The sequence below is a fragment of the Neodiprion lecontei genome, chromosome 1 (genome assembly GCF_021901455.1).
Source record: "Neodiprion lecontei isolate iyNeoLeco1 chromosome 1, iyNeoLeco1.1, whole genome shotgun sequence".
NCBI lineage: Eukaryota > Metazoa > Arthropoda > Insecta > Hymenoptera > Diprionidae > Neodiprion > Neodiprion lecontei.
The window spans coordinates 20520291-20540531 of NC_060260.1; the positions used below are offsets into that span (position 1 = coordinate 20520291).

The window sequence follows — 20241 nt, forward strand, 5'->3', positions numbered from 1 at the left end:
CCTTTGAACCGTTTTTTCTCCGATAAAAAAATACGTGTGGCTTAGATTTAACATGTCCGCAAATTATCGAGTTCGGGGGGGGGGGGGGGGGACACCTCAGGCGGTTTCCTTGTGAGTGTTCTACAATGCCAGCGATGTTAAGTCATCGCTGACAGATGTTGGCATGCGTCAAGCTCCGCAAATGGATAGATAATCGATATTAGTAGTAGCGTTTGCGCTACCGCCAACACTCGAGCGAAACCACGATCTGATATACAGATCTTACAACGAACGGGAATGTCAGGTGTTGTGCTAAGCACGCTTCTATTTCAGGTTTTAATACTTCCAGCTGATACTAAGCGTCGCGGTTATAACAGTATATCCACTTCTTATCCCTCATTGTCAGTGTGACCGGCGCTAACACAACGTCTAAGCTAAGAGCGTGGTAGAAACATATACCGAGAAAATATTTTAAAAGTTCGCACTCGGTCACCGCCGACTAGGCACTACTCAAGTTCTTCGTCTGTTTCTCGCAGGCTGGCCATCCCATATTGCTAGTAGGGCTCTCGAGGCGGCGCCAACATTACGGTGTAGACGTATATCACTCTCTCCCTTGCACAATTAGATTACTCTGACACAGATGCGCATGCGTCTGCATCACTCTTCACCCGATACATTTACTCGCGTCTTCACGGTTATGAGTGGAAGTTATTCCGTGGTTTTACGTGCTTGGCGTATAAATAAATGAATAAATAATATCTAAAAAATATAGTGAGAGCCTGTTATTCGTGCCAAACAAGCGACTTGAAGTATGAAAACATCTCGTTTCATCGGTAAGCATCATATAAATATATTTAATAAATGTACTTGGCAAGTAATAATCAACGATTCTGTTCAGTTTTCGAAAAAATCCCGATAGGCGGATGATGTTAATGAATTACAGAAAATTTGGGTGATCTAGAAGCCCCGTGGCATCACTATCGATTTAAGGACTTGGAAAACTTTCGATGATCTAGAAGCCCCGCGGCATCACTATCGATTTGAGGACTTGGAAAAATTTGGATGATCTAGAAACCCTGCGGCATCACTATCGATTTGAGGTCTTGGAAAAATTTGGGTGATCTAAAAGCCCCGCGGCATCACTAACGATTTGAGAACTTTGAAAAATTTGGATGATCTAGAAGCCCTGCGGCATCACTATCGATTTGAGAACTTGGAAAAATTTGGATGGTTTAGAAGCCCTGCGGCATCACTATCGATTTGAGGACTTAGAAAAATTTGGGTGACCTGGGATTATCGCCATACATCGACAATGTCGTTCAGTACATTGCAGGATATATATCTCATAGAATGTATAGCATAGTTGATTGCAGGATATGCAGAGATCAATTAGTGGGTGAAAAAATGTCATTATTATCAGCGATTAAAAATAAAGGACCTTATTGGACGCCTGCAACAGACGTTTGTACGATTTGCCGAACATGCGAAACAGTAATCCGGCAATATTCAAACCAGTTATCACAAAGGACTATGAAGGGCTTTTTAATGAATAAAACTTTCAGCCAAATAAGTATAATGTTCTCTAAGGATATCATGGATGAACATGTATTATGTCAGAACTTATCGGACAATCATCAAACTCAACTGTGTAAATATATAAAAGAATTATATATCAATGTAAAACTATTTCATGAAGCTAAAAGATTGTCAGACAAAAATATTTACGTTCGAAATAAGTTTACAAAATTAATTTTATTTCATCATCAGTAGTATATACAGCTGTACTTATTTGCATTCAATCTGTACAAATTATTTTGGGAAAATAAAAAAAATTACGGAACATTTATTCTGTTTTTATGTGAATGCGTTCATTTGATCATAGTTTTTGACAGAAGAGACTATATACAATTTATCAGTGTGTTGAACGTCGTTGCTTAGAGAATATTACACATCAAATTATTGAAGACCACTTGTAGTTAGTGTGCGGGATTCTATATGTTTTTGAGAAGTTTCAAAACACAACCACGCACAAGGCCTGCGACAGCGAGACGATTAGCATGAATTTTTTTTATCTCGTTAAATGTTCAATAATTTACACCAATTCAAACCAAAATATAGTAGTGATGTTGCGAAAACGGTTTAAAGTATAATGAAAAGTCAACATAACCTCACACGTCAGCGGACAATTCATACTTGGAGATGGTTAACAATTTTGACGAAAGCTAAACATTAGGACGAGCGTCAATTAATCCTGCAGGACTTAATTTTTTGCTTTTGTCGTGAATATTAACGATTACCAAGAATTATCTGTATTAAAATTTTCACTATCTCTTTCGCACTCATATGTCGTGTTTACACCTTTCTGTTTTTGTTATATAAAGTAATAATGCGATCTTTTATCTCTCGTGTTTACGGGCATCATTTTATTATTTATACATTGTTGACATGTCTTTGTCACCTTCTTTACAAGTTCATAATCAATCTCCAAATAAATATTGATTTAAATACTCTGCTCCTCATATACAACAGATGCCGTGGGGAACTACTTGAATAAACCGCCGCGACTGCGCAAAACGGTAAAAATCACCTATTATGCATATATATTATCGTTTTCTGTCTCTCTTTCTTGGCGCCGCTCCCACTTATTGAACAGATGCTGAACTAGCAATATAGGAGTATTAGAAAGAATAACAGACAAACAACATTAATCGTGCTCAGCGATCTTTGCAGCGTAAATCGGAATGAATAATCGGACAACAATCGTGCCTACACCCACCACCTTCGTTTGCAGACCTCTATGTGAGACCGTCATCGCGTCAGCGAGACCATGAATCGCAGTACCGAGCACTGTTCATTTTGAATTGAGTCTTCATCGGAGTTGCATAGCGCGTAAAATTTTTCCTGCTGAGCGCGAAAAGACTAATTTCGAGGTTCGATTTCGTCTTAAAGTTAGCATAGTTGAGGCTTGTTGCAACTGATAAGGGTTCATGCGCCAAATTGACAATTGAATAATAGTTAAAACGTTATGACATTTATTCAAATGTAAAGCATGTGAGGAAGTAATATACATTTTACACTGGCTAAAATATGAATCGCGTTACGTTATTGAAAAAATCAACAGAAAGCAATAAAAATGCTATCCGCATTCATGGATACACACGAATTAAGTTCGTCGCAATATTGAAATAGAAAGCGATTTCTAGAAATTGCATTGATCGATATGTCTGTATATAAACTTCATTCAACGTAAATTTAAATTAATACCAAAGAATGGAACAAAAATGGATGGAAACGAAAGCGTGTATTCCAGATCGGATTGAATTAAAATTCCCTAGCAATTCAAACGTAACAAAATTAGGAGAACCCGAATTGGCAGACACAAATACCAATCAATGCAGATGATTTTCGCATCGTGTACGATGTTTTCTTCAGAATTTCGGATTGGTAGAAATCATAATAAATCTGTTCTGATACGGTTTAATCTTTTATTCATTTTCTTTCCTCACTTATTAGTCTGGGTATATCGTAAATGCTGCCAGCTCATTAATTTGACAACCAAAAAAATCAAGCAATGTAGATGATTGTTATGCATGTGATGTATGCGGAATTTCACGTATAATATATTGTTTAATTCAATTGTTTTACATTTACCGTTGTACTAACCTGTTGTAATAATAAATAATTGATTTTTGCAGGAAAAACGGAAGAATCAGCCACCAAGCCTTACAACGGACAGAGATCTCAGACTACGGCTAGCTCCACAAATTCTTCTTCCAGACTTTGAGGGAATATTTTAATATAGTCTCTCAATTTTACACATACACAAAATAAATAAATATGAACTCCTGAGTTGAAAAATTCACCAGCATCCTGTAGTTGAGGTTACATTAACGTAGATGTCACCAAAATGGTAATTTAGAATAGAGGTAATTTTTTGCATAACTAAAATGGAGTAAATAATTTAAAAAAATGAATTCGTTAATTATCATTGAGAATTTATTGAATACCTTACAAACATAGCCATCAAAGTTTTATACAAACTTACATGGAAAAACGTTCTACATTTTAAGGGGGGTGTCCCATTTTTGTCCGCTGAAATGAGTTTTTTTTCTATTCAGAAAAAAAATGAAACCACGCGATCAATTATTTCTAAATTTTCAGCATACATTATTGATATATAAGGGGTTAAAAAAAAGCAGCCAATCATTTTTATAAAAAATTTCGCCTGCTGTCCCACCTCGTCATACAGGATCTTTTCACTTCTGGTAGTCCGCAAAGAACCAAACAGGATTTTAATTCGTACTTACGTAGTTACCGTTCAATGAACCAGCATGTATAAAAAAATTTTTTACGAAAACGTTCACTTGCAAAACTCAAATGGCCATTATGCTAAATCAATTGGACTATAACTACACGCTGGAAATTTTGAAGCAATAAATTGCAGTTTAATTTTTTTATATTACAAAAAACCTCTCATTTTAGCGGTCATAAATGGGACACCCCTCCTAACACAGATAGGTTATCTATATGCTAGATATAGCATTAAGTGCAGAGATTCATTCGAACATACCGTAGGTACTAACCAGAATTGACGCTGATTTCTTACTTTATTCCTTAATCACGTTATTCTTAGTTATTATCATCCACTCGTAAAAATAAAACAGGAGAAGACCGCTTCTATAAGTTCGTTTCTACAAGTGGTGGTCAAGTAATTTAAATTAAATCAAATCAAAATGTTCGGAATTGACAATTGAATGTATGAGAAATAAACTTGTAGGAACGTCACTTGTTAAAACGAATTTGTAGACATCGGTACTTGTAGAAACGAACTTGTAAAAACGATACCTTCTCTATAAAACAGATAGTGAAATATTTCAATGGTCGTATACACAAAATAATTTACTATTGAAAATTATTTAATTTCTAAGGGAAAACAAATCTTGTAACCAGTCATTGTGTATTTATGTATAGTGTAAATTATTGCAATACTTACATATACTTTGTGTGTGATATAATTAGATATCATCACATCATTTCTTAGGATAAGAATTATTGGCTATATCAAATTGTCATCAGTCAAATAAATCTATTACATATATGAAATTGTACTGATATATTTTCATTTAATTGATACATGTTATGCAGGGATTTCTTATGTCAATTTCGTCACACTTTTTTCCATACATTCTCAAGAATATTAATTACTATTACAAGGAGTATGTGCAAATCAATTATTGGGAAACAAAAAATGCTGCATCAAAGGAGGCATGGATTAACAAAAGAACAGATTAATTAAGTAACCAATGTTAACACAGTTATTGCTACAAAGTATTTTTGTATTATAACCCTGTACACAATTTTAGGTAGGGAATTAGTTGTAGGTATAAAGCAGTGATTATCTGCGTTTAGTATTGTCTTTCATATTCAAGCTGCACGCAAATGAGACGAAGAATTAATATACATAGGTATGTATACTGCAGCACATGTGTAGAAAATACTGATTGTTCTTAGCGAGTTATTCATCTCGAAAATATTTTTTCTTCCAATGAGACTAACTTTACTTCAAACTTTACAATATCCGAAAGACGTACGAGAACACGGATTGTGTATATTAACAGTGCGAAAAAAAGTTACTCATTCTTCAGTAATTCGTGAAAAATCATACGCGACAAGACAGTGCTGAACTATTCACACTTACTTCTTACTTTCGAATTGTCACTAAATGGTTGTCTTTGCATTAAATTGATGAACCCGCAAATAAACTGTTTTGCTGAAAATTTGATAAATATGAGTTCTTAGGTATCTTCGTGTTAGCTGACAAGGCTGGAATATCCATTTTTCTCTTAATTGTATTCTTAGTTATAAATACGGGCTTCCTCGGGGCATTTGATGCTAACACGTGATATGGATTTACTGGCTCTTTACCCAGCAGTTCTTCTGTCAACAAACGTGTAAGAATGGGAAAAATAGTCAAGCAGGAAGAATTCTTCACTGTCGGGGGCAGCAACTCGTTCGTCTTGGCATACGCGTCAACGGCTGAATCTAGCTCCAGAAGGTACGGAGTCATTTTACAAATCGACAGATACTGCTGCACCTAATTCAACATACAAAATGAGTTAGTTAAACTTCAGAACGTTTGTCAAACGAACTTTGAGAACGATTTTTAACAATATTAAAAACAAAAAAAAAATTAATTAAAAGCATAACCCCAAGAGTGAAAAAAATTTGACCCCTCGTATTTTATTCGGGCAAATTGTTAGCCACGTCCCTCCCATTCTAGCGTGAATCCCAAAACGTGTAGCAACTGTTCTAGGGGATCTGAGACGTCTACGAAAATATTGGTGAAAGTTAGAGAAAATAGCGCGGTACTCTCGGTACGAAAAATTCTACTGAATCCAACGAATTAATTTCTGCAATCCGAACCAGTCGAGTGTGGATCCTGAAATTCATAGCAAGCATTTTGGGGGATCTAACAAGAGACCACACACTGGTCGAAAATCGCCCAAAACGGGCGCATAATAGGAAACAAAAAATTGTAAACCAATTTTTTTCCTTTGTACCAGCAATCATGTATATTCTGACGAGTCAAAAATATATAGTGTCAAATCGAAAAAAAAACGTGCTTCTTCGTGTTACAGTCGGCTACCTTTTGCTTTTCTTAATCTAAGATTTCTCGATAACACGTTCAGTTTTTATTTCATATAAAAAGTGAAAAAGGTTACTTTCTCCCGTTTATTTCCCAAATTTTTTTTGTAAACAATTGGGTAAATTTTGACCTTCATTTTCGTTTTTTAAACACTTGAATACATTGATTTTTGGCTGAGTTATAAACTGTTAAAGACAGACGTTTTTCGTATGAAAAAAATTCAACTTTAAATTACTATAGAATGGAACTTTTGATTTTCACCAGTTCTTACTCTGAATCTTATTGGATACTGAATTCCTATTCCTCTATGATACGTCAGAAAAAAATTAACTGCGCGTATTTGCGCGTTTAGACGGTGCATTTTTTTTTTTATTCGACTGATACGCGATTGTTATAAAATTGATTAGATAACATTTCCGGATTTCTGCTGCCATACCAGGCTGAATGCTGGTTCAGCTGTCTCAAAACTGTACATATTTCGTTTTCATAAGAATGAAACGCGGACATTTTTTTTTAATTCGCAGATGGAAATTGAATAATTTGAATAGGTTTGTAGGCGCGACCGTTTGTAAACGGAGTGCTTTATACATTTGTGATCGTGAAAAACGTCGGACTGACAAGGGGACCTTACAGGTTGTCACTCACGGATTTTGATGGGAACCCGGGACCGCCAGAGTCGAAGCCGTGAACCTCGCCCACTGGGCTGCGCCCGCTTGCTCGGAAACTATATTACTTTACCGGTATAATAGGTACGAGTTAAATTTCCGAATGATTTTTCTTAAAAACTATGAGCCATTGAAAAAAATCCCTGTATTCAGGAACTCAGGGTAGGTCCCTCTACAACATATCTGAGACCCATCAAAATCCGTGAGTGACAACCTGTAAGGTCCCCTTGTGAGAAAAAGTTTCAAGACCACTGATAAAGGATGTCTGGTCACACGAAAAAATATTTGCTAATATCTTTAAAAATGGATGCATGCATGTGCGTATGTAGTTATGGGTTTACGCATTTTTATATCTACGATTTCTGACAAACCGTTCCACTGACTCGGCTAGAATTAAGACAGAGAATTTTCTATCTGAAAACAAGGATTTCTTATGATTTTTTATTCATTTCCAGTTCAAGTTTAAAAACTATTTTAATAATTGTTTTTTTGCAATTTACCACGCTTTTAAAACGGACTAAAAAGTATAAAATAATGTTTATCAACCGAAAAACGTGACTATTGCATGTGCCCCACGTTTTCCATTTTATACCATTATTTTATTCTTTCGTAGCCCGTTTTGAAAACGTGCTACATAAAATTTTCTTTTTATTTAAATAATTATCTATCGGTGCGTGGTGGGTTTTGACCCCTTTGAGCGCTCAGCTCAAACAATAAATTAAATTTTCTTTCAACCTTGTTGAACAAGAATTGCACCGAAACAGTTCTGACGCGTCCGTGTATAAAATGTACGGAAGTGAAGGATTCAGTGCTGAAAGTGTTGGCATGTTTGAGAGCGCTTACTTTATTTTGAGAAATGCAATCTTTAGCTTCTCCCCAATTCCACAGTACATTCACGCGCGTGAGTTTATTTAATGCACTTTGCAGATGGGCAATATCTTTAATATGCCGATGGTACCAATTTACCATTCCGTTAAATCTTTTCAATTCACGGCGGTTTTGACGGTCTTTTTATCGCGCAAATAGGTTTGATCTTTTCCAGATCGGGTCGTAGCCCGTCAGTGTCTACGATGAAACCTGAAAACTTTACTTTATTGACAGCGATTTTACTCTTCTTGAGATTTATTACCAATTCCGCGTCGATAAGAACGTCAATGAAAATTCTTAATAGCAGAACATAATCTGCGAATGTTGTTGAAGCGATTATCCAATCGTCTAAGTACGCGAATACGTTGTCAATTAGGCTGGTTTTTCACGTGCAGCAAACAGCTGGATGCAACATGCTCTGATTGGTCAATTCACCAAAATCACCAAGCTTTAAGTGTCACGAAATAGTGATTTTCGTGAACTGACCAATCAGAGCATGCTGCATCCAGCTGTTTACTGCACGTGAAAATCCAGCCTTAGATCTTCGCGCGTTCTCAATATTAGTTTTCTTCGCACGCGCTCTTTCAATCGATCCATCAGATATTAAAAAGTTCCTGGATCACCGCTCAGTCCAAAAGGCAATCTTTCGTATTGAAACAACCCTTTCTCCTTGAGAATAAAGGCGGTGAACGCTTCTGAGCTTTCTTCCATCGATAACTGATCGAACGCTTCGCTCAGATCGATTTTTAGTAGAAACAAGGTGGAATGGAGACCGTCGCGAATTGTCATCATATTATGTAACAGATCCGCGGAACTAACAGTTGTACCGCGAAAGCGCGAATGTATAATATATTCGGGTCCACGTATCCCCGAAAGAGGGGAACTGGGAGGCGGATGGCCTACGAGCCACGATCAGCAGATCTCATTTTCAGTCAGGCAGAAAATAACTCGCTTAAGGGACAGCACCACTGTGACGGTTTCAAAAAATCGATTTTTTTAAAAAACCATTTAAAAAAATCTAAAATACTTTTAAGATTAAGATGCCGTTGGACCCAGGTCGAAAAAATAATGATTTTCGTAGATGTTGAATATTTTGTGGAGCGGAGCAGCGCTCCGCGCTGCGTCGGTCTCAACGCAAAAATTGAAACAATTTGGGCCGATGATTATCCCCAACGTCTCCAAAACTTTCATGAGGCTTCTCAGGCCATCATTGAACACTAATACCGCGATATCAATTGCAATATCAACGATTTTTTTGCCTCCGGAGTGGGACAAATTAACAAACCTAAAACTTTGAACGCGTTTTTCTCGAAACCACTTTCTTGAGAGCGGCCCGCAGCAAAACTCGAGCAATTTTTATCCGATCGACTTCAAATTTTTACTGTATCAATGAAAATAGATTATCTAATGTACTACATATGATTTTTCGATATCTCAAGAATAATAAATGTTATAGCCTATTTCCGACGAGAAATTTTGCTCAATAATCTCAAAAATTTCAAAAGCGTGCCTATTTTTTAAAAATAAATTTTTTTCCAAATCCCTACGTACTACACTTCAAAATATCATATTATTAACGAAAACACTGCGTATTTTTTTTTAAGTCGACGTTGAAGAGAGTTTTTCTGCGTGCCGCGAACCACTGCGGAGACAACAGCACCTGACGCGGGAGCTTCCCCAGCACCACCATGCGGCGTGAAAAATGTGGAAAAAATGTTTTTTAAAGAATTAAGAAACAAGGAAAAAACGGAAAAAAAATTTTCGAATATCTCTTATTTTTCCCACAAAAAAATTGTTGAGAATGTAAAGAAAAAACAGGGGTCACACCATTGAAGGGTGCATTAACCGCCTCAAAATTTTTTTAGTTTACTATAACATTTTCAAAAAAAATCTAATCCAAGAGATCGACCACGTATACCTTCCTTGTGAGTCAAGTACCGTTGTGAACGAGAGCGTGTGTGAAACGTGTCGGCTGAAAATCGAACATTCAGATAAAACTACATTCTGTGCAATTACTTACTATCAATTATGCGGTACTTAACAATCACAGCATATACTACCCTGTATCGGAATTTAATCGTTCCTTCCTTGCTTCAGCTCCGTCCTTCCCTCACGGAAAAAGACCCTCAATTTTTGGGGGTAAGCCTCAAAATTTAGGGGTTTACTCTGAAAGTTGAGGATAAACCATCATTGATGAAGGGTTTATCTCCAACAATTGAAGGTTCATCCCCAAGAGTTGAAGGTAAACCCTTAACTATAAAGGTTAATTCCTAACAATTGAGGGTTCAATCCCCAAGACATGAAGGTGAACCCTCGACGTTGAAGGTACATCTTCAACGATGAAGGTAATTCATATTCCCAAAATTTAACTGATGGCAAATGTGAGGGTGAACTATCAACATTACGGGGATTATCTCCTGCAATCCCAAGGGATACACCTAACTCTTCTTGAGGGTAAACTCTAAAATTTGGGTGTCATCGTGGAAACATAATATGTAAAAAATTGGTGGTGAACCCTTGATTCCATTGCAGGGTAACATAACCCGTGAAATTTCCAAGGTAATTATGATATTCGTTGAAGTTTTATTATTCTCAATAACATCTGAAATGATCTATCGATGTATTATTTATAGCAAAACCAATGATTCAATTTGAATTCAACTTTCAAGCACCTCGCTGAAATTAAGCCATCGCATCATATAGTATAAGGATTACTATTGATATTGTATTTTACTTACCCTGCATGCCATTATGCAACGCTCCAAAAGAATACTACTTAGTTTTTTCAGGGTTAAAATTATGAATCATAAACTACACTATATATGAGGATTCCTACGTCAACTCGGTGAATCAAAAACATTGACCCTCTTTCAATTTCTCGGTGATTTTTTGTATGAAAGTTCTTGGAAATTATCTGAAAATTGTCGAATCTGAATATTTTATATATTTTCATATAGTGTATGTACATTGTACATGTACGCATACAGCTTCATTTTAATATAATAATGAATGGAATGCATTGAGTATAGATAATTCTTGATGGCTATATGAATTATACATACGTACCTTAAATTTTATTTACGATTATTTTTCTCCGTGGGAATACGGTATACCCTGCTTCTATATTAAACGCGAATTCGTATGGATATACAAGAATTTAATAATGTTAATATATAATTTTCGTGGTATTCAATAATGAAAATCAATATCCAAACGCATATGAGGTATTCCATGCCAAATGAGAGGACATTTTCCCTGACCCCCGCCAATTTGCTTTGTTATTTTTTATATGATTCTACAACCTAAAAAAAGCACTCACCATTTTTTTCAAATTTTTCAGCCTAATCATCCTTTTTTAAAAAATGTTACAAATCCTTTTATGGTCCTAAAAAAACGCCATTTTTTATTTTTGTTACAAAAATTAACATAATTTCTAGGTCCCAAGACAAAAATTTTGAGCCATAGTTCAGAGTGGAGAATTGATTGTTGTATTTTTTAAATATTTTTTTAGAGGAATAATTTTTCTTATTTTGTACGTATACAAAACATATGTTATGTACGTAACATTTTTTTAAAAAAGAATGGTTGGGACAAAAAATCTGAAAAAAATGGTGAGTGCTTTTTTTAGGTTGTAGAATCATATAAAAAATAATGAAGCAAATTTAAAATTTGTATACATACAAAATAAGAAAAATTCTACAATCCCAATAAAATGACATAATAAGCTCTTGACTCGAGAATTCTCTCAAAGTGAATCCTCGATTGGGAGGTTCACCCTCAACTTGGAGGTAAACCCTTGACTTGGTGGTTAACCCTCACTTAAGAGATAAGCCCTCAACTTGGGAGTAAACTCTCGACTTGACAGTAAACCCTCAACTTGGGAGTAAATCCTCGACTTGGGAGTAGACCCTCGACTTGACAGTAAGCCCTCAACTTGGGAATAAAGCCTGGACTTGGGAGTAGACCCTCGACTTGACAGTAAACACTCAACTTGAGAGTAAACCCTTGACTTGGGAGTAGACCCTCGACTTGGCAGTAAGCCCTCAACTTGGGAGTAAACCCTCGACTTGGGAGTAAACCCTCGACTTGAAAGTAAACCCTCAACTTGGGAGTAAAACCTCGACTTGGGAGTAAACCTTCGACTTCGAGGTTAGCCCTGAATTAAGGGGTACGAATTTACCCCTTAGAGATTGAGGGTTATTTTGGGGGTAAAATTTGGTTTTTTTTTCGTACGGGTTGAAGCTATCACAAACACCTCGTTCGGCAGCTGTGACTGCAGTTACACACAACCCTCGGGCCACAAGCTCTAGTTAGCCGGCGGAAGATATCTTAGTTTGGTTTCAAATCTCCTAGTCAGGTAAGAACATTCATACCCGATCTGGCGCTCAACATTTATAAGAAAAGGTGAAAAACAGCTTCGTGGCCGCGAGCCGTGTATCACCGGCGCGGCACACGAGGATCGGCCCGTTTGTGCTCTTGCATGCCTTCGAGCATTTGCCACTCTATTACGAGTAGGATGTTTTCGTCACAAGATATTTGTATATTGTATATGGTATATATGCAAGACGAAAAATGGTCTCGTCATAAGCCAAATCATGTCAATACCTTAAATCCGTATTGAGGGGTTAGGTAGGTTTCAGAGGTTCAAAAAAACGGTATTTTTACTTTTTTTTTTTTTTCATATATACAATCATATATTTTATTTAAAGAATTCAGCATATCAAAGATACACGTTTAAACAGTATTTTGTGAAATTTTTATTTAAAAATTCCGAAAACTCAGCCGTTGGTACCTCGTCTCCCTTGAGGTCTCAAAAAAAAATGCTCTTGCCGTGAACAGCATAACTCATTATTGGTTCATCTAAAATCAGAAAACCAAAAATATTTCGTTAGTACATGGATAAATGTCGTTATTGGACGAAGGAAAAAAAAAAATTAAAATTTGAATTTTTGACAGACTATGAACAAAAAAACACATTTTTTGGTCAAATTTTCGCCATGCAGAAACCATGCAGATCCATCCCACCGCTGCCACCAAAATGTTACAGGGTAGATTGCGTAGGCTCCGATGAGCGGTAATCGGAGCTTACTCCACGCCCAGCCAAGGTGTTATTTGGCTATTGTAGGGTCCGTTCACGTCGACTATGCACTCGCGTGCTACTACTCCCTATGCAGGAAGTGAATGGAATAGAAAGGGATCAGTATTAAGGGAAGGTAAACGATTTAAAGTATATGATTGTTTATTAGTGGTCAATGCAACGGAGTCGGTCAAGGGAAAAAGGTATGGTCTTGGTTTAGAGGGATAGGTGTCTTGCTTGAGCGCTGGAATGGATCTGCATGGTTTTGCGGGATGTAGCAGGTAAGCTAGCCGCGAGTTACAGGAGAACCTGCTGACTCGCGAACGATAAGAGTAGACTACAGAGCGTAAGGTAACTAAGAGCGTGGGAACGGAATATGAGGTCTGAAGGACGTAACACGTGTATTGGCTCGAAAAAATTAGTTGTAATGAAAAAAAAAAAAAATCCTTCGTTCAATGACTAGATAATGTTATTTCAAAGATGTGTGCAAAATTTGAACAAAATCACTTAATAACTTTTCGAGAAATCGTGTCCACCGACTTAAAAAATTGAGTTTTGAGAAAAACGCCTTTAAAGATTGAAGTTAGAAAATTTTAGATAAATCGTTTACTTACGATCAATCGGTGATGCCGGGTCTTGATTTTTTTCTTGGGGGTTTCACTCGTATGTCTATCCGTGGTGGATGTCAAAAACGAACTGAAATGCTTGGACAGTTTATTCTGCAAGGTTATAGAACCTAAGCACCTTAGTACACGTGCAGGTAGAAAAACCGTTCCCTTTCTACGAGAAACGCTGTAACGACCGTAATAATTTGAATTTCGATTTAAAAATTTGAGAGAATATTTAGAACAGTGTATACTATACGTTAATGAAAAAAAATCGATTTTTTGAAATTTTCAAACCCACCTAACCCCTTGAGGCTTATACATATAGAGAATGTTACCGTGATCGATATCATTTAATGTAAATTGCTCTTCTTCTTTTCTGTATTAAAATTCGTATAGTAGATGCATTGCTGTATTTTTCTTTCATTTACGTCTCCAAAACTTGACACAGATGTTTGTCAAAATTTTGTGGATGGCATTTTACTCTGGTCTTTTCTATATTTCGAGGCATTTCATGTGATAATAACATGAAAGGTAACTCAAACTGTCAAAGTAACGAGATCGACTGCTGATTGATGGAACATGTGTACATCGGTTCCCAGTGACAAAAGTGGTAACATTATTACGATCAATTATGAAATGATACGGTAACAGCTTTAAAACGAATAATACCGATGGTAAAATTAGAGAAAAATGTCCTGGTGCAAGGAAGAGGAGGTGTTTACTGGTTTATAAATTTACATTTCACCACCCTTCATCGATAAGTGAAAACCATTCTTCAAACCAATCGACAAGCGCAAGATTGACCAAGATCTAAAAATAAAAATTAAGGCCTTAGCCCAGTTTTAGCAGTGAAACGAATTGCGCACAACCCCTACAAGTCACAGCGAATAGTTTTCCGGATTCGAATGGCATAGAATATTACACGTTATACCTTTTCGTCGCATTTTTCCAGCTGTTTGATTAGTCTCGTTATTTCTTCGAGTATTGATAAGCCTTTTAAAATGCAATGCTTATCAGTCATTGCCTCTGGATTTTTGATGTCGAGCGATAATTTGGCTGCAGTGGACTGTCTACGAATTCTCTGCAACAAGGATGCCAAAGGGGTTCCTGATAATGTGCGGCTCGCAACGCGAATTCTAGCATACTCTTCGCAAACCTGTACACATATAAATAAAGGGTTAATTGTCATTAGAAATAATGGAGTTATAAACTTTTCAACAGATGATTAGTAGTTTTTCCTTTTCTTAACGCATTATTAAGACCTTATCCCTCCCAATACTTTCTGCCTCTATGTAAATACGAAAATACAAGCAACAAAATATACACATTTTGTCTACAAGTGACCTGAATTTTTGGGTATTATGAATTGATATTGAATAAGAATTAGAGGTATACAAGTAAATAATAAAGCGAACACGCATCATATTACGAGAACCAGGGTCAGTTATGATTGATATTACCTAAAAAATAAAAAGAATAAAATTGAATCATATCTGCTAGTTCAAAAACGTGGAACTGACCACAGCCGCATGAAATTGAAGCAGTTTCCAGAAAACGCGGCCGCAGAGAAAGCATTTGTGATCTTAGACGTCCTGGAGACGTCATGTGCGTCGGATAAAGACATCGACGGCTTAAGAATGAACCATCGTGATGTCTTTTATTTTTCTGACACTACCACATGAGCACACGTACAAGTGAATTTCGCATGATGAATTCTCAAAGACGAGAGCATACTTTTCAAATGCTTTGTAACGAAATGATTCCTTATTTAACCCCCCTGCGCACAACCCCGAGTATACTCGGGGTTACGAAGTGGTTACCGTATGCACAACCCCGAGTATACTCGGGGTCGGAGTTTCCATCGATAACTTTTGATGCATTAACTTATTCGGGGTGTTTGACAGCGCAAATTAAAGCTTATGAGCACAGCTTACAGAGGTGCATACTTATGAATTTCAACCAGGCCCAGATTTTTTGTAAAATAACACGAAAAATGGTGAAAATTTGTTTACAATTGTGGATACTTATGATCTTTTATCTAACATCTAGGAATGATCTAGAAGTGGTGGAAACGGGCCGAAACTTCATACTAGGGGGTTTTCGAGGCCGCTGATCATGAACCTGTTATCGGATTTCAGAAATTCCAAGACGGCGGCTTGGTTTAGCGGATGCGCAATGGAGAACTCGTGGTAGACTTTCGAAATCGAGCTGAAACTTCATACCCGGGGGTTTTTGAGGCCGCTGATCATGAACCTGTTATCGGAATCCAGAAATTCTGCATTCCAATTTTTTGTGTTTTTGTATTTTTGTTTTTTTTTTTGTCATTTTTGTACTTTTTTTTTTATTTTTTCTTTTTGTGTATTTTTTTTTTGTCTTTTTGTGGTCTTGTAGATTCCAAGCCACCTGTTGACATTTCCCCGTACTACAAAGGAAAATAGGGTAACTGAACAGCGCAAAGCCGGCAGATTTGACAGTGCGACTGAGAAATTTTGCCTTCAACGACTCCTTCCAAAATTTCTTGGCTGCACTGGTTTGAGAAGATTCTTGACATCCCCAAAGCCAATATGTCTAATTCGACTCAGAAAGGATCGATAAAAAAATAAATGAATAAGTAAATTTATTTATTTCTTGTACATGAATTTGCATGGATTTCACCAACAGTTCGGGTTTGACCATAAGATTGGTCAATATTGACCTGTCCATTTCGAATCTGGCACTTTTGACCCTCTATTCGTGCTCAGCGACCCTAAAAGCCCGCGTACCCGAATTTTCATCGATTTCGCCAAAAGTTTGGGTTTGGCCATGAAATTGGCCAATTGAATGTTGACCTGTCCAATTTTGACTTGGCCATTGAGAATCGCGCACTTTTGGCCTTATAATCGTGCTCAGCGACACGGAGAGCCCATGTACACAAATTTTCTCGAATTTCGCAAAAAGTTTGAATTTTACCATAAAATTGGCCAATAATGGCCTGGCCATTCTGAATTTCGAAAAACTAATGCGAAATTCGGGTTCAGCGCCCTCAAAAAAATAGAGTCTGATAGTTTCCCTGACGAACCCATCGGCCCAACTCCAGGTACATTTCGTGATCACTTTGCTCAGGATTTCATATCCGCAGGGGGGTTAAAATAGTTGAGGGTGAAATGGCAGTGGGAGTTTACAGTTAAATTGAAAGTAATGTAAGTATTTGAACCGGCTCAGCGCCTCCTAGATCGGTTGAAAAAAAATTCAAAAAAATGAGTCCAAAATTTCAGCATTCTAGTTCAACTGAAACGGATGCCTGTGAGCATAAATTCATTTTTAGTTTTGAATTTGGGCAGGAACCGCTAATAATCACTGACGATGAAAAATCTATGTGAAAAATGAACTATTACATCAGCTATTTGAACACTATTTCCATTCTAGCGGGCAAATCAGGAAAAAATCATAGCTTTGTACGTTGACACTTCTGAAACAATTCAAACCTTGGCGGAAAAATTCTCTAAGGGCGTTGCCTAGCTAGAAAGCGCGGGCTACTCCGCTTCCCGCGTTAACCGTGGCGAGAGAGAGGGTAAAAAAACAAGTGAGACGGAGCAGCCGAGCTGTCGCCGGAGTGGGGCGGGTGACGCGGCTAGCCTCTTCTACCCCTCACGGGCATTCAGTTTCAAATACTTTTAAACAGCCCAGTGTATCGCGCTCGGCACGACGCAGCGCCTGATGAATAATAGAAAAAAAAAGTAGACTCCTTTCAGATTCCACTTGAAAAATTTACTAGTAATACAGAATTTAATAAGGAACCCGAAACTATTTTTTTTATAATTCGAAAACTTGTCATTAATGAGGTAAAAATCGTCAAACATTTGAATTGTTTATAAAAATTGGGATTTTCAATAATGTTCAACATTGCATTTTTTTTATGAAAGCTTATTCGTTCACCTTCCGAATGCACTGTAAATGATGTCTTTACGTCGAATAGAACCGGATATATGCGAGCTCCTTTTGCATCAAAATTGAATGATTGTCTTGTAACTTTCGAAAACAAACATAATTCGGACGAACACCAAAATGCGTGTCGATTCTTTGTACCTTTATTTCGTGTGAAAAAAAGGATGAATAGATTGAAAAAATACGAGGTCATTTTTTGATTGACGTGACGTAGAATTCCTTATACGTATGTTGACATAGATATACATTCTTCATATTTCAACGAAAATTATATTCACCGGCGTCCGTATTTCTACGCAATGCGATCACGTGACTGGTAATTATAATAGTCTAATAGCCGGTATTCATAGTCAGGTTCGATTTGCAAGACTGTCTTGAGGCAGCTCAAAGCATAGCTTGATCGGCTGAGAGCTGTTCCTAATACAGTCTCGAAAATAATACGTAACTATTTACGAATACCGGTCAGACGTCGTCACAGGTCATTTTAAATTGAAAATGCAACGAATAGCTGTGAGCAAATTCATGATATAACAACGAAAATATCATCAATCTCCCAGGTCTCACCACGTGGAGGTCGCTATCAAACAGAGACCCGCCTAACCCGTCCCTACCTCCCAACCATGATCGGGTTTGCACCAAACAAATACAAAATGATGAAAAATAATATAAAATGGTAAAAGTAAAATTGAACTCGTTTAAACTTAATAAACGTAATCACGAAATCTGTATGAGAAGGATTTCATAGAAATTAAATTGAAACAGTATAAGTGAAACATGACAGTAATCTTGATAAAGAAAATTGATATAACAAAGCATCGAGCATTGTATACATTATATGGCTAAATAAATTCTATAGAGAGCGCAAACTATGGAAAGTAGTAGGTCACGAGTGCAGGTCACAGATAGTAATGAAAAAATAGGCTATAGAATATTTACATAATATATAGGTATACACGCAGTCTGGTCCGACTGCAGAAAGTATTCCTGGAATGAATAATCAGATGTATAATTATAACGATATGACTAGCAAATTTTTAGCACAGTAATACATATAACTAACTAAACATAAATCACAGAAATATTGCACGTAAGCTATATACAAAGCTATTATATTTATGTACATATGTACATATATTTATATTACAGTGTTTTGTCATCTGTCGGTCGTGAATTTACTGTTTCTTACGCGCGGCCTTATCTGGGCTTCGATGATTTGAGGGGGTTTGCGGATTGAGCGTTGTCGGGCGCGTCTAGAATCTACGATTTCGGGTTACAAACAAAAGTAAAAGAAATCTGCTCATTTATTCTCCATTTTTTCGGTCCAGAATTGATCATCACGTTTTATTTTATCAAAAATCAATCCCTTTGGCGTCCAAACTATAAAATAGCACCACTTCGTATTTGTAATGTGTAGAAGACCTTGGACCTGATACATGTAATTATGAGAAAGCTCTAACTTGGCTTTTCCACCGATTATTTTCGTCTCAAATATTAATTCTGTATCCCAAAAATCTATCGAGCGAGCAAAATTTTTGAATGTTCAAGCGAAATCCCACAAAAAGTACTGATATCCCCAAAAAGCACCTTTGTTGCAAAAACCTTTCGCCAAGTATATTAATGTGACAGCCACCCACAAACCAGCCACCTACAAAACTGTCATCAAATCAGATACTGCTGCCAAGTATAATTTATTTAGAAGCTAATGATGATTTTGATATACTATAACTAATGACGACAAAAAAAAAAATTGAAATCAAAATTGAAATTGAAAAAAAAAAAAAATTTTCATTGAAAAAAAGAAAATTGGAGATAGTGGTAAAGGCGGGCTTTTTTAAAACAAGCACAAGAAAATACAAGTCGAGCTATATCAATGTTGTAATGGCAATATAAACATGGGCCCGCCAAGTACCACGTACTCCAATTTTTTTTTTTTTTATCAAATTTTTTTTTTTTTTTTTTTTGAATTTCAGTTTTGATTTCAATTTTTTTTTTTTTTGTCATCATTAGTTATAGTATATCAAAATCATCATTAGTTTCTAAATAAATTATACTTGGCAGTAGTATCTGATTTGATGACAGTTTTGTAGGTGGCTGATTTGTAAGTAATGTGTGCATGTATGATTACCCCAGAATTACGTCAAGTTTATTTCTAAAGACAAAACGCGCGTATTTTAGTGGCCTAATAGGTACGCGCCGTATTTACTTTGTATGGAAAATTCTGCCAGGTACATTGTAATTTTACTTTGGATACTTAGGTAGTCACAATAAGTGATAAGAATATTCCTTATGATCGACAAAGTGTAAACACTCATGCTAATTGCCGAATATCGATTTCGATCATTTAACCTGAACACGTAACAAATTGATGACATATTTTAGCGACTAATGCAAACCGGGCTAGTACCACACGTCACAATGCATTCTAGTTTATATTTTCGTATGTATAAAAAAACTAGAGAATGAATGTATACTGCT

General features: G+C 36.5%; 2 protein-coding genes across 2 annotated transcripts in view; one reads left to right on the forward strand and one right to left on the reverse strand.

Moving 5' to 3' along the window:
- The window catches only part of LOC107224482 (vacuolar protein sorting-associated protein 8 homolog), a 165528-nt gene extending 159814 nt beyond the window's left edge, over positions 1 to 5714 (forward strand). The window contains exon 15 of the mRNA XM_046732629.1: positions 3675 to 5714. Coding sequence (XP_046588585.1) covers positions 3675 to 3776 — 102 coding nt within the window. The 3' untranslated portion in view covers positions 3777 to 5714. The remainder of the gene's footprint in view (positions 1 to 3674) is intronic.
- A 2-nt stretch (positions 5715 to 5716) lies between these two features.
- LOC107224483 overlaps positions 5717 to 20241 on the reverse strand; it is a 33206-nt gene continuing 18681 nt past the window's right edge. Inside the window, exons 4-5 of the mRNA XM_046746630.1 lie at positions 14774 to 14998; positions 5717 to 6073 (exon numbers count right to left, since the gene is read on the reverse strand). Coding sequence (XP_046602586.1) covers positions 5717 to 6073; positions 14774 to 14998 — 582 coding nt within the window. The remainder of the gene's footprint in view (positions 6074 to 14773; positions 14999 to 20241) is intronic.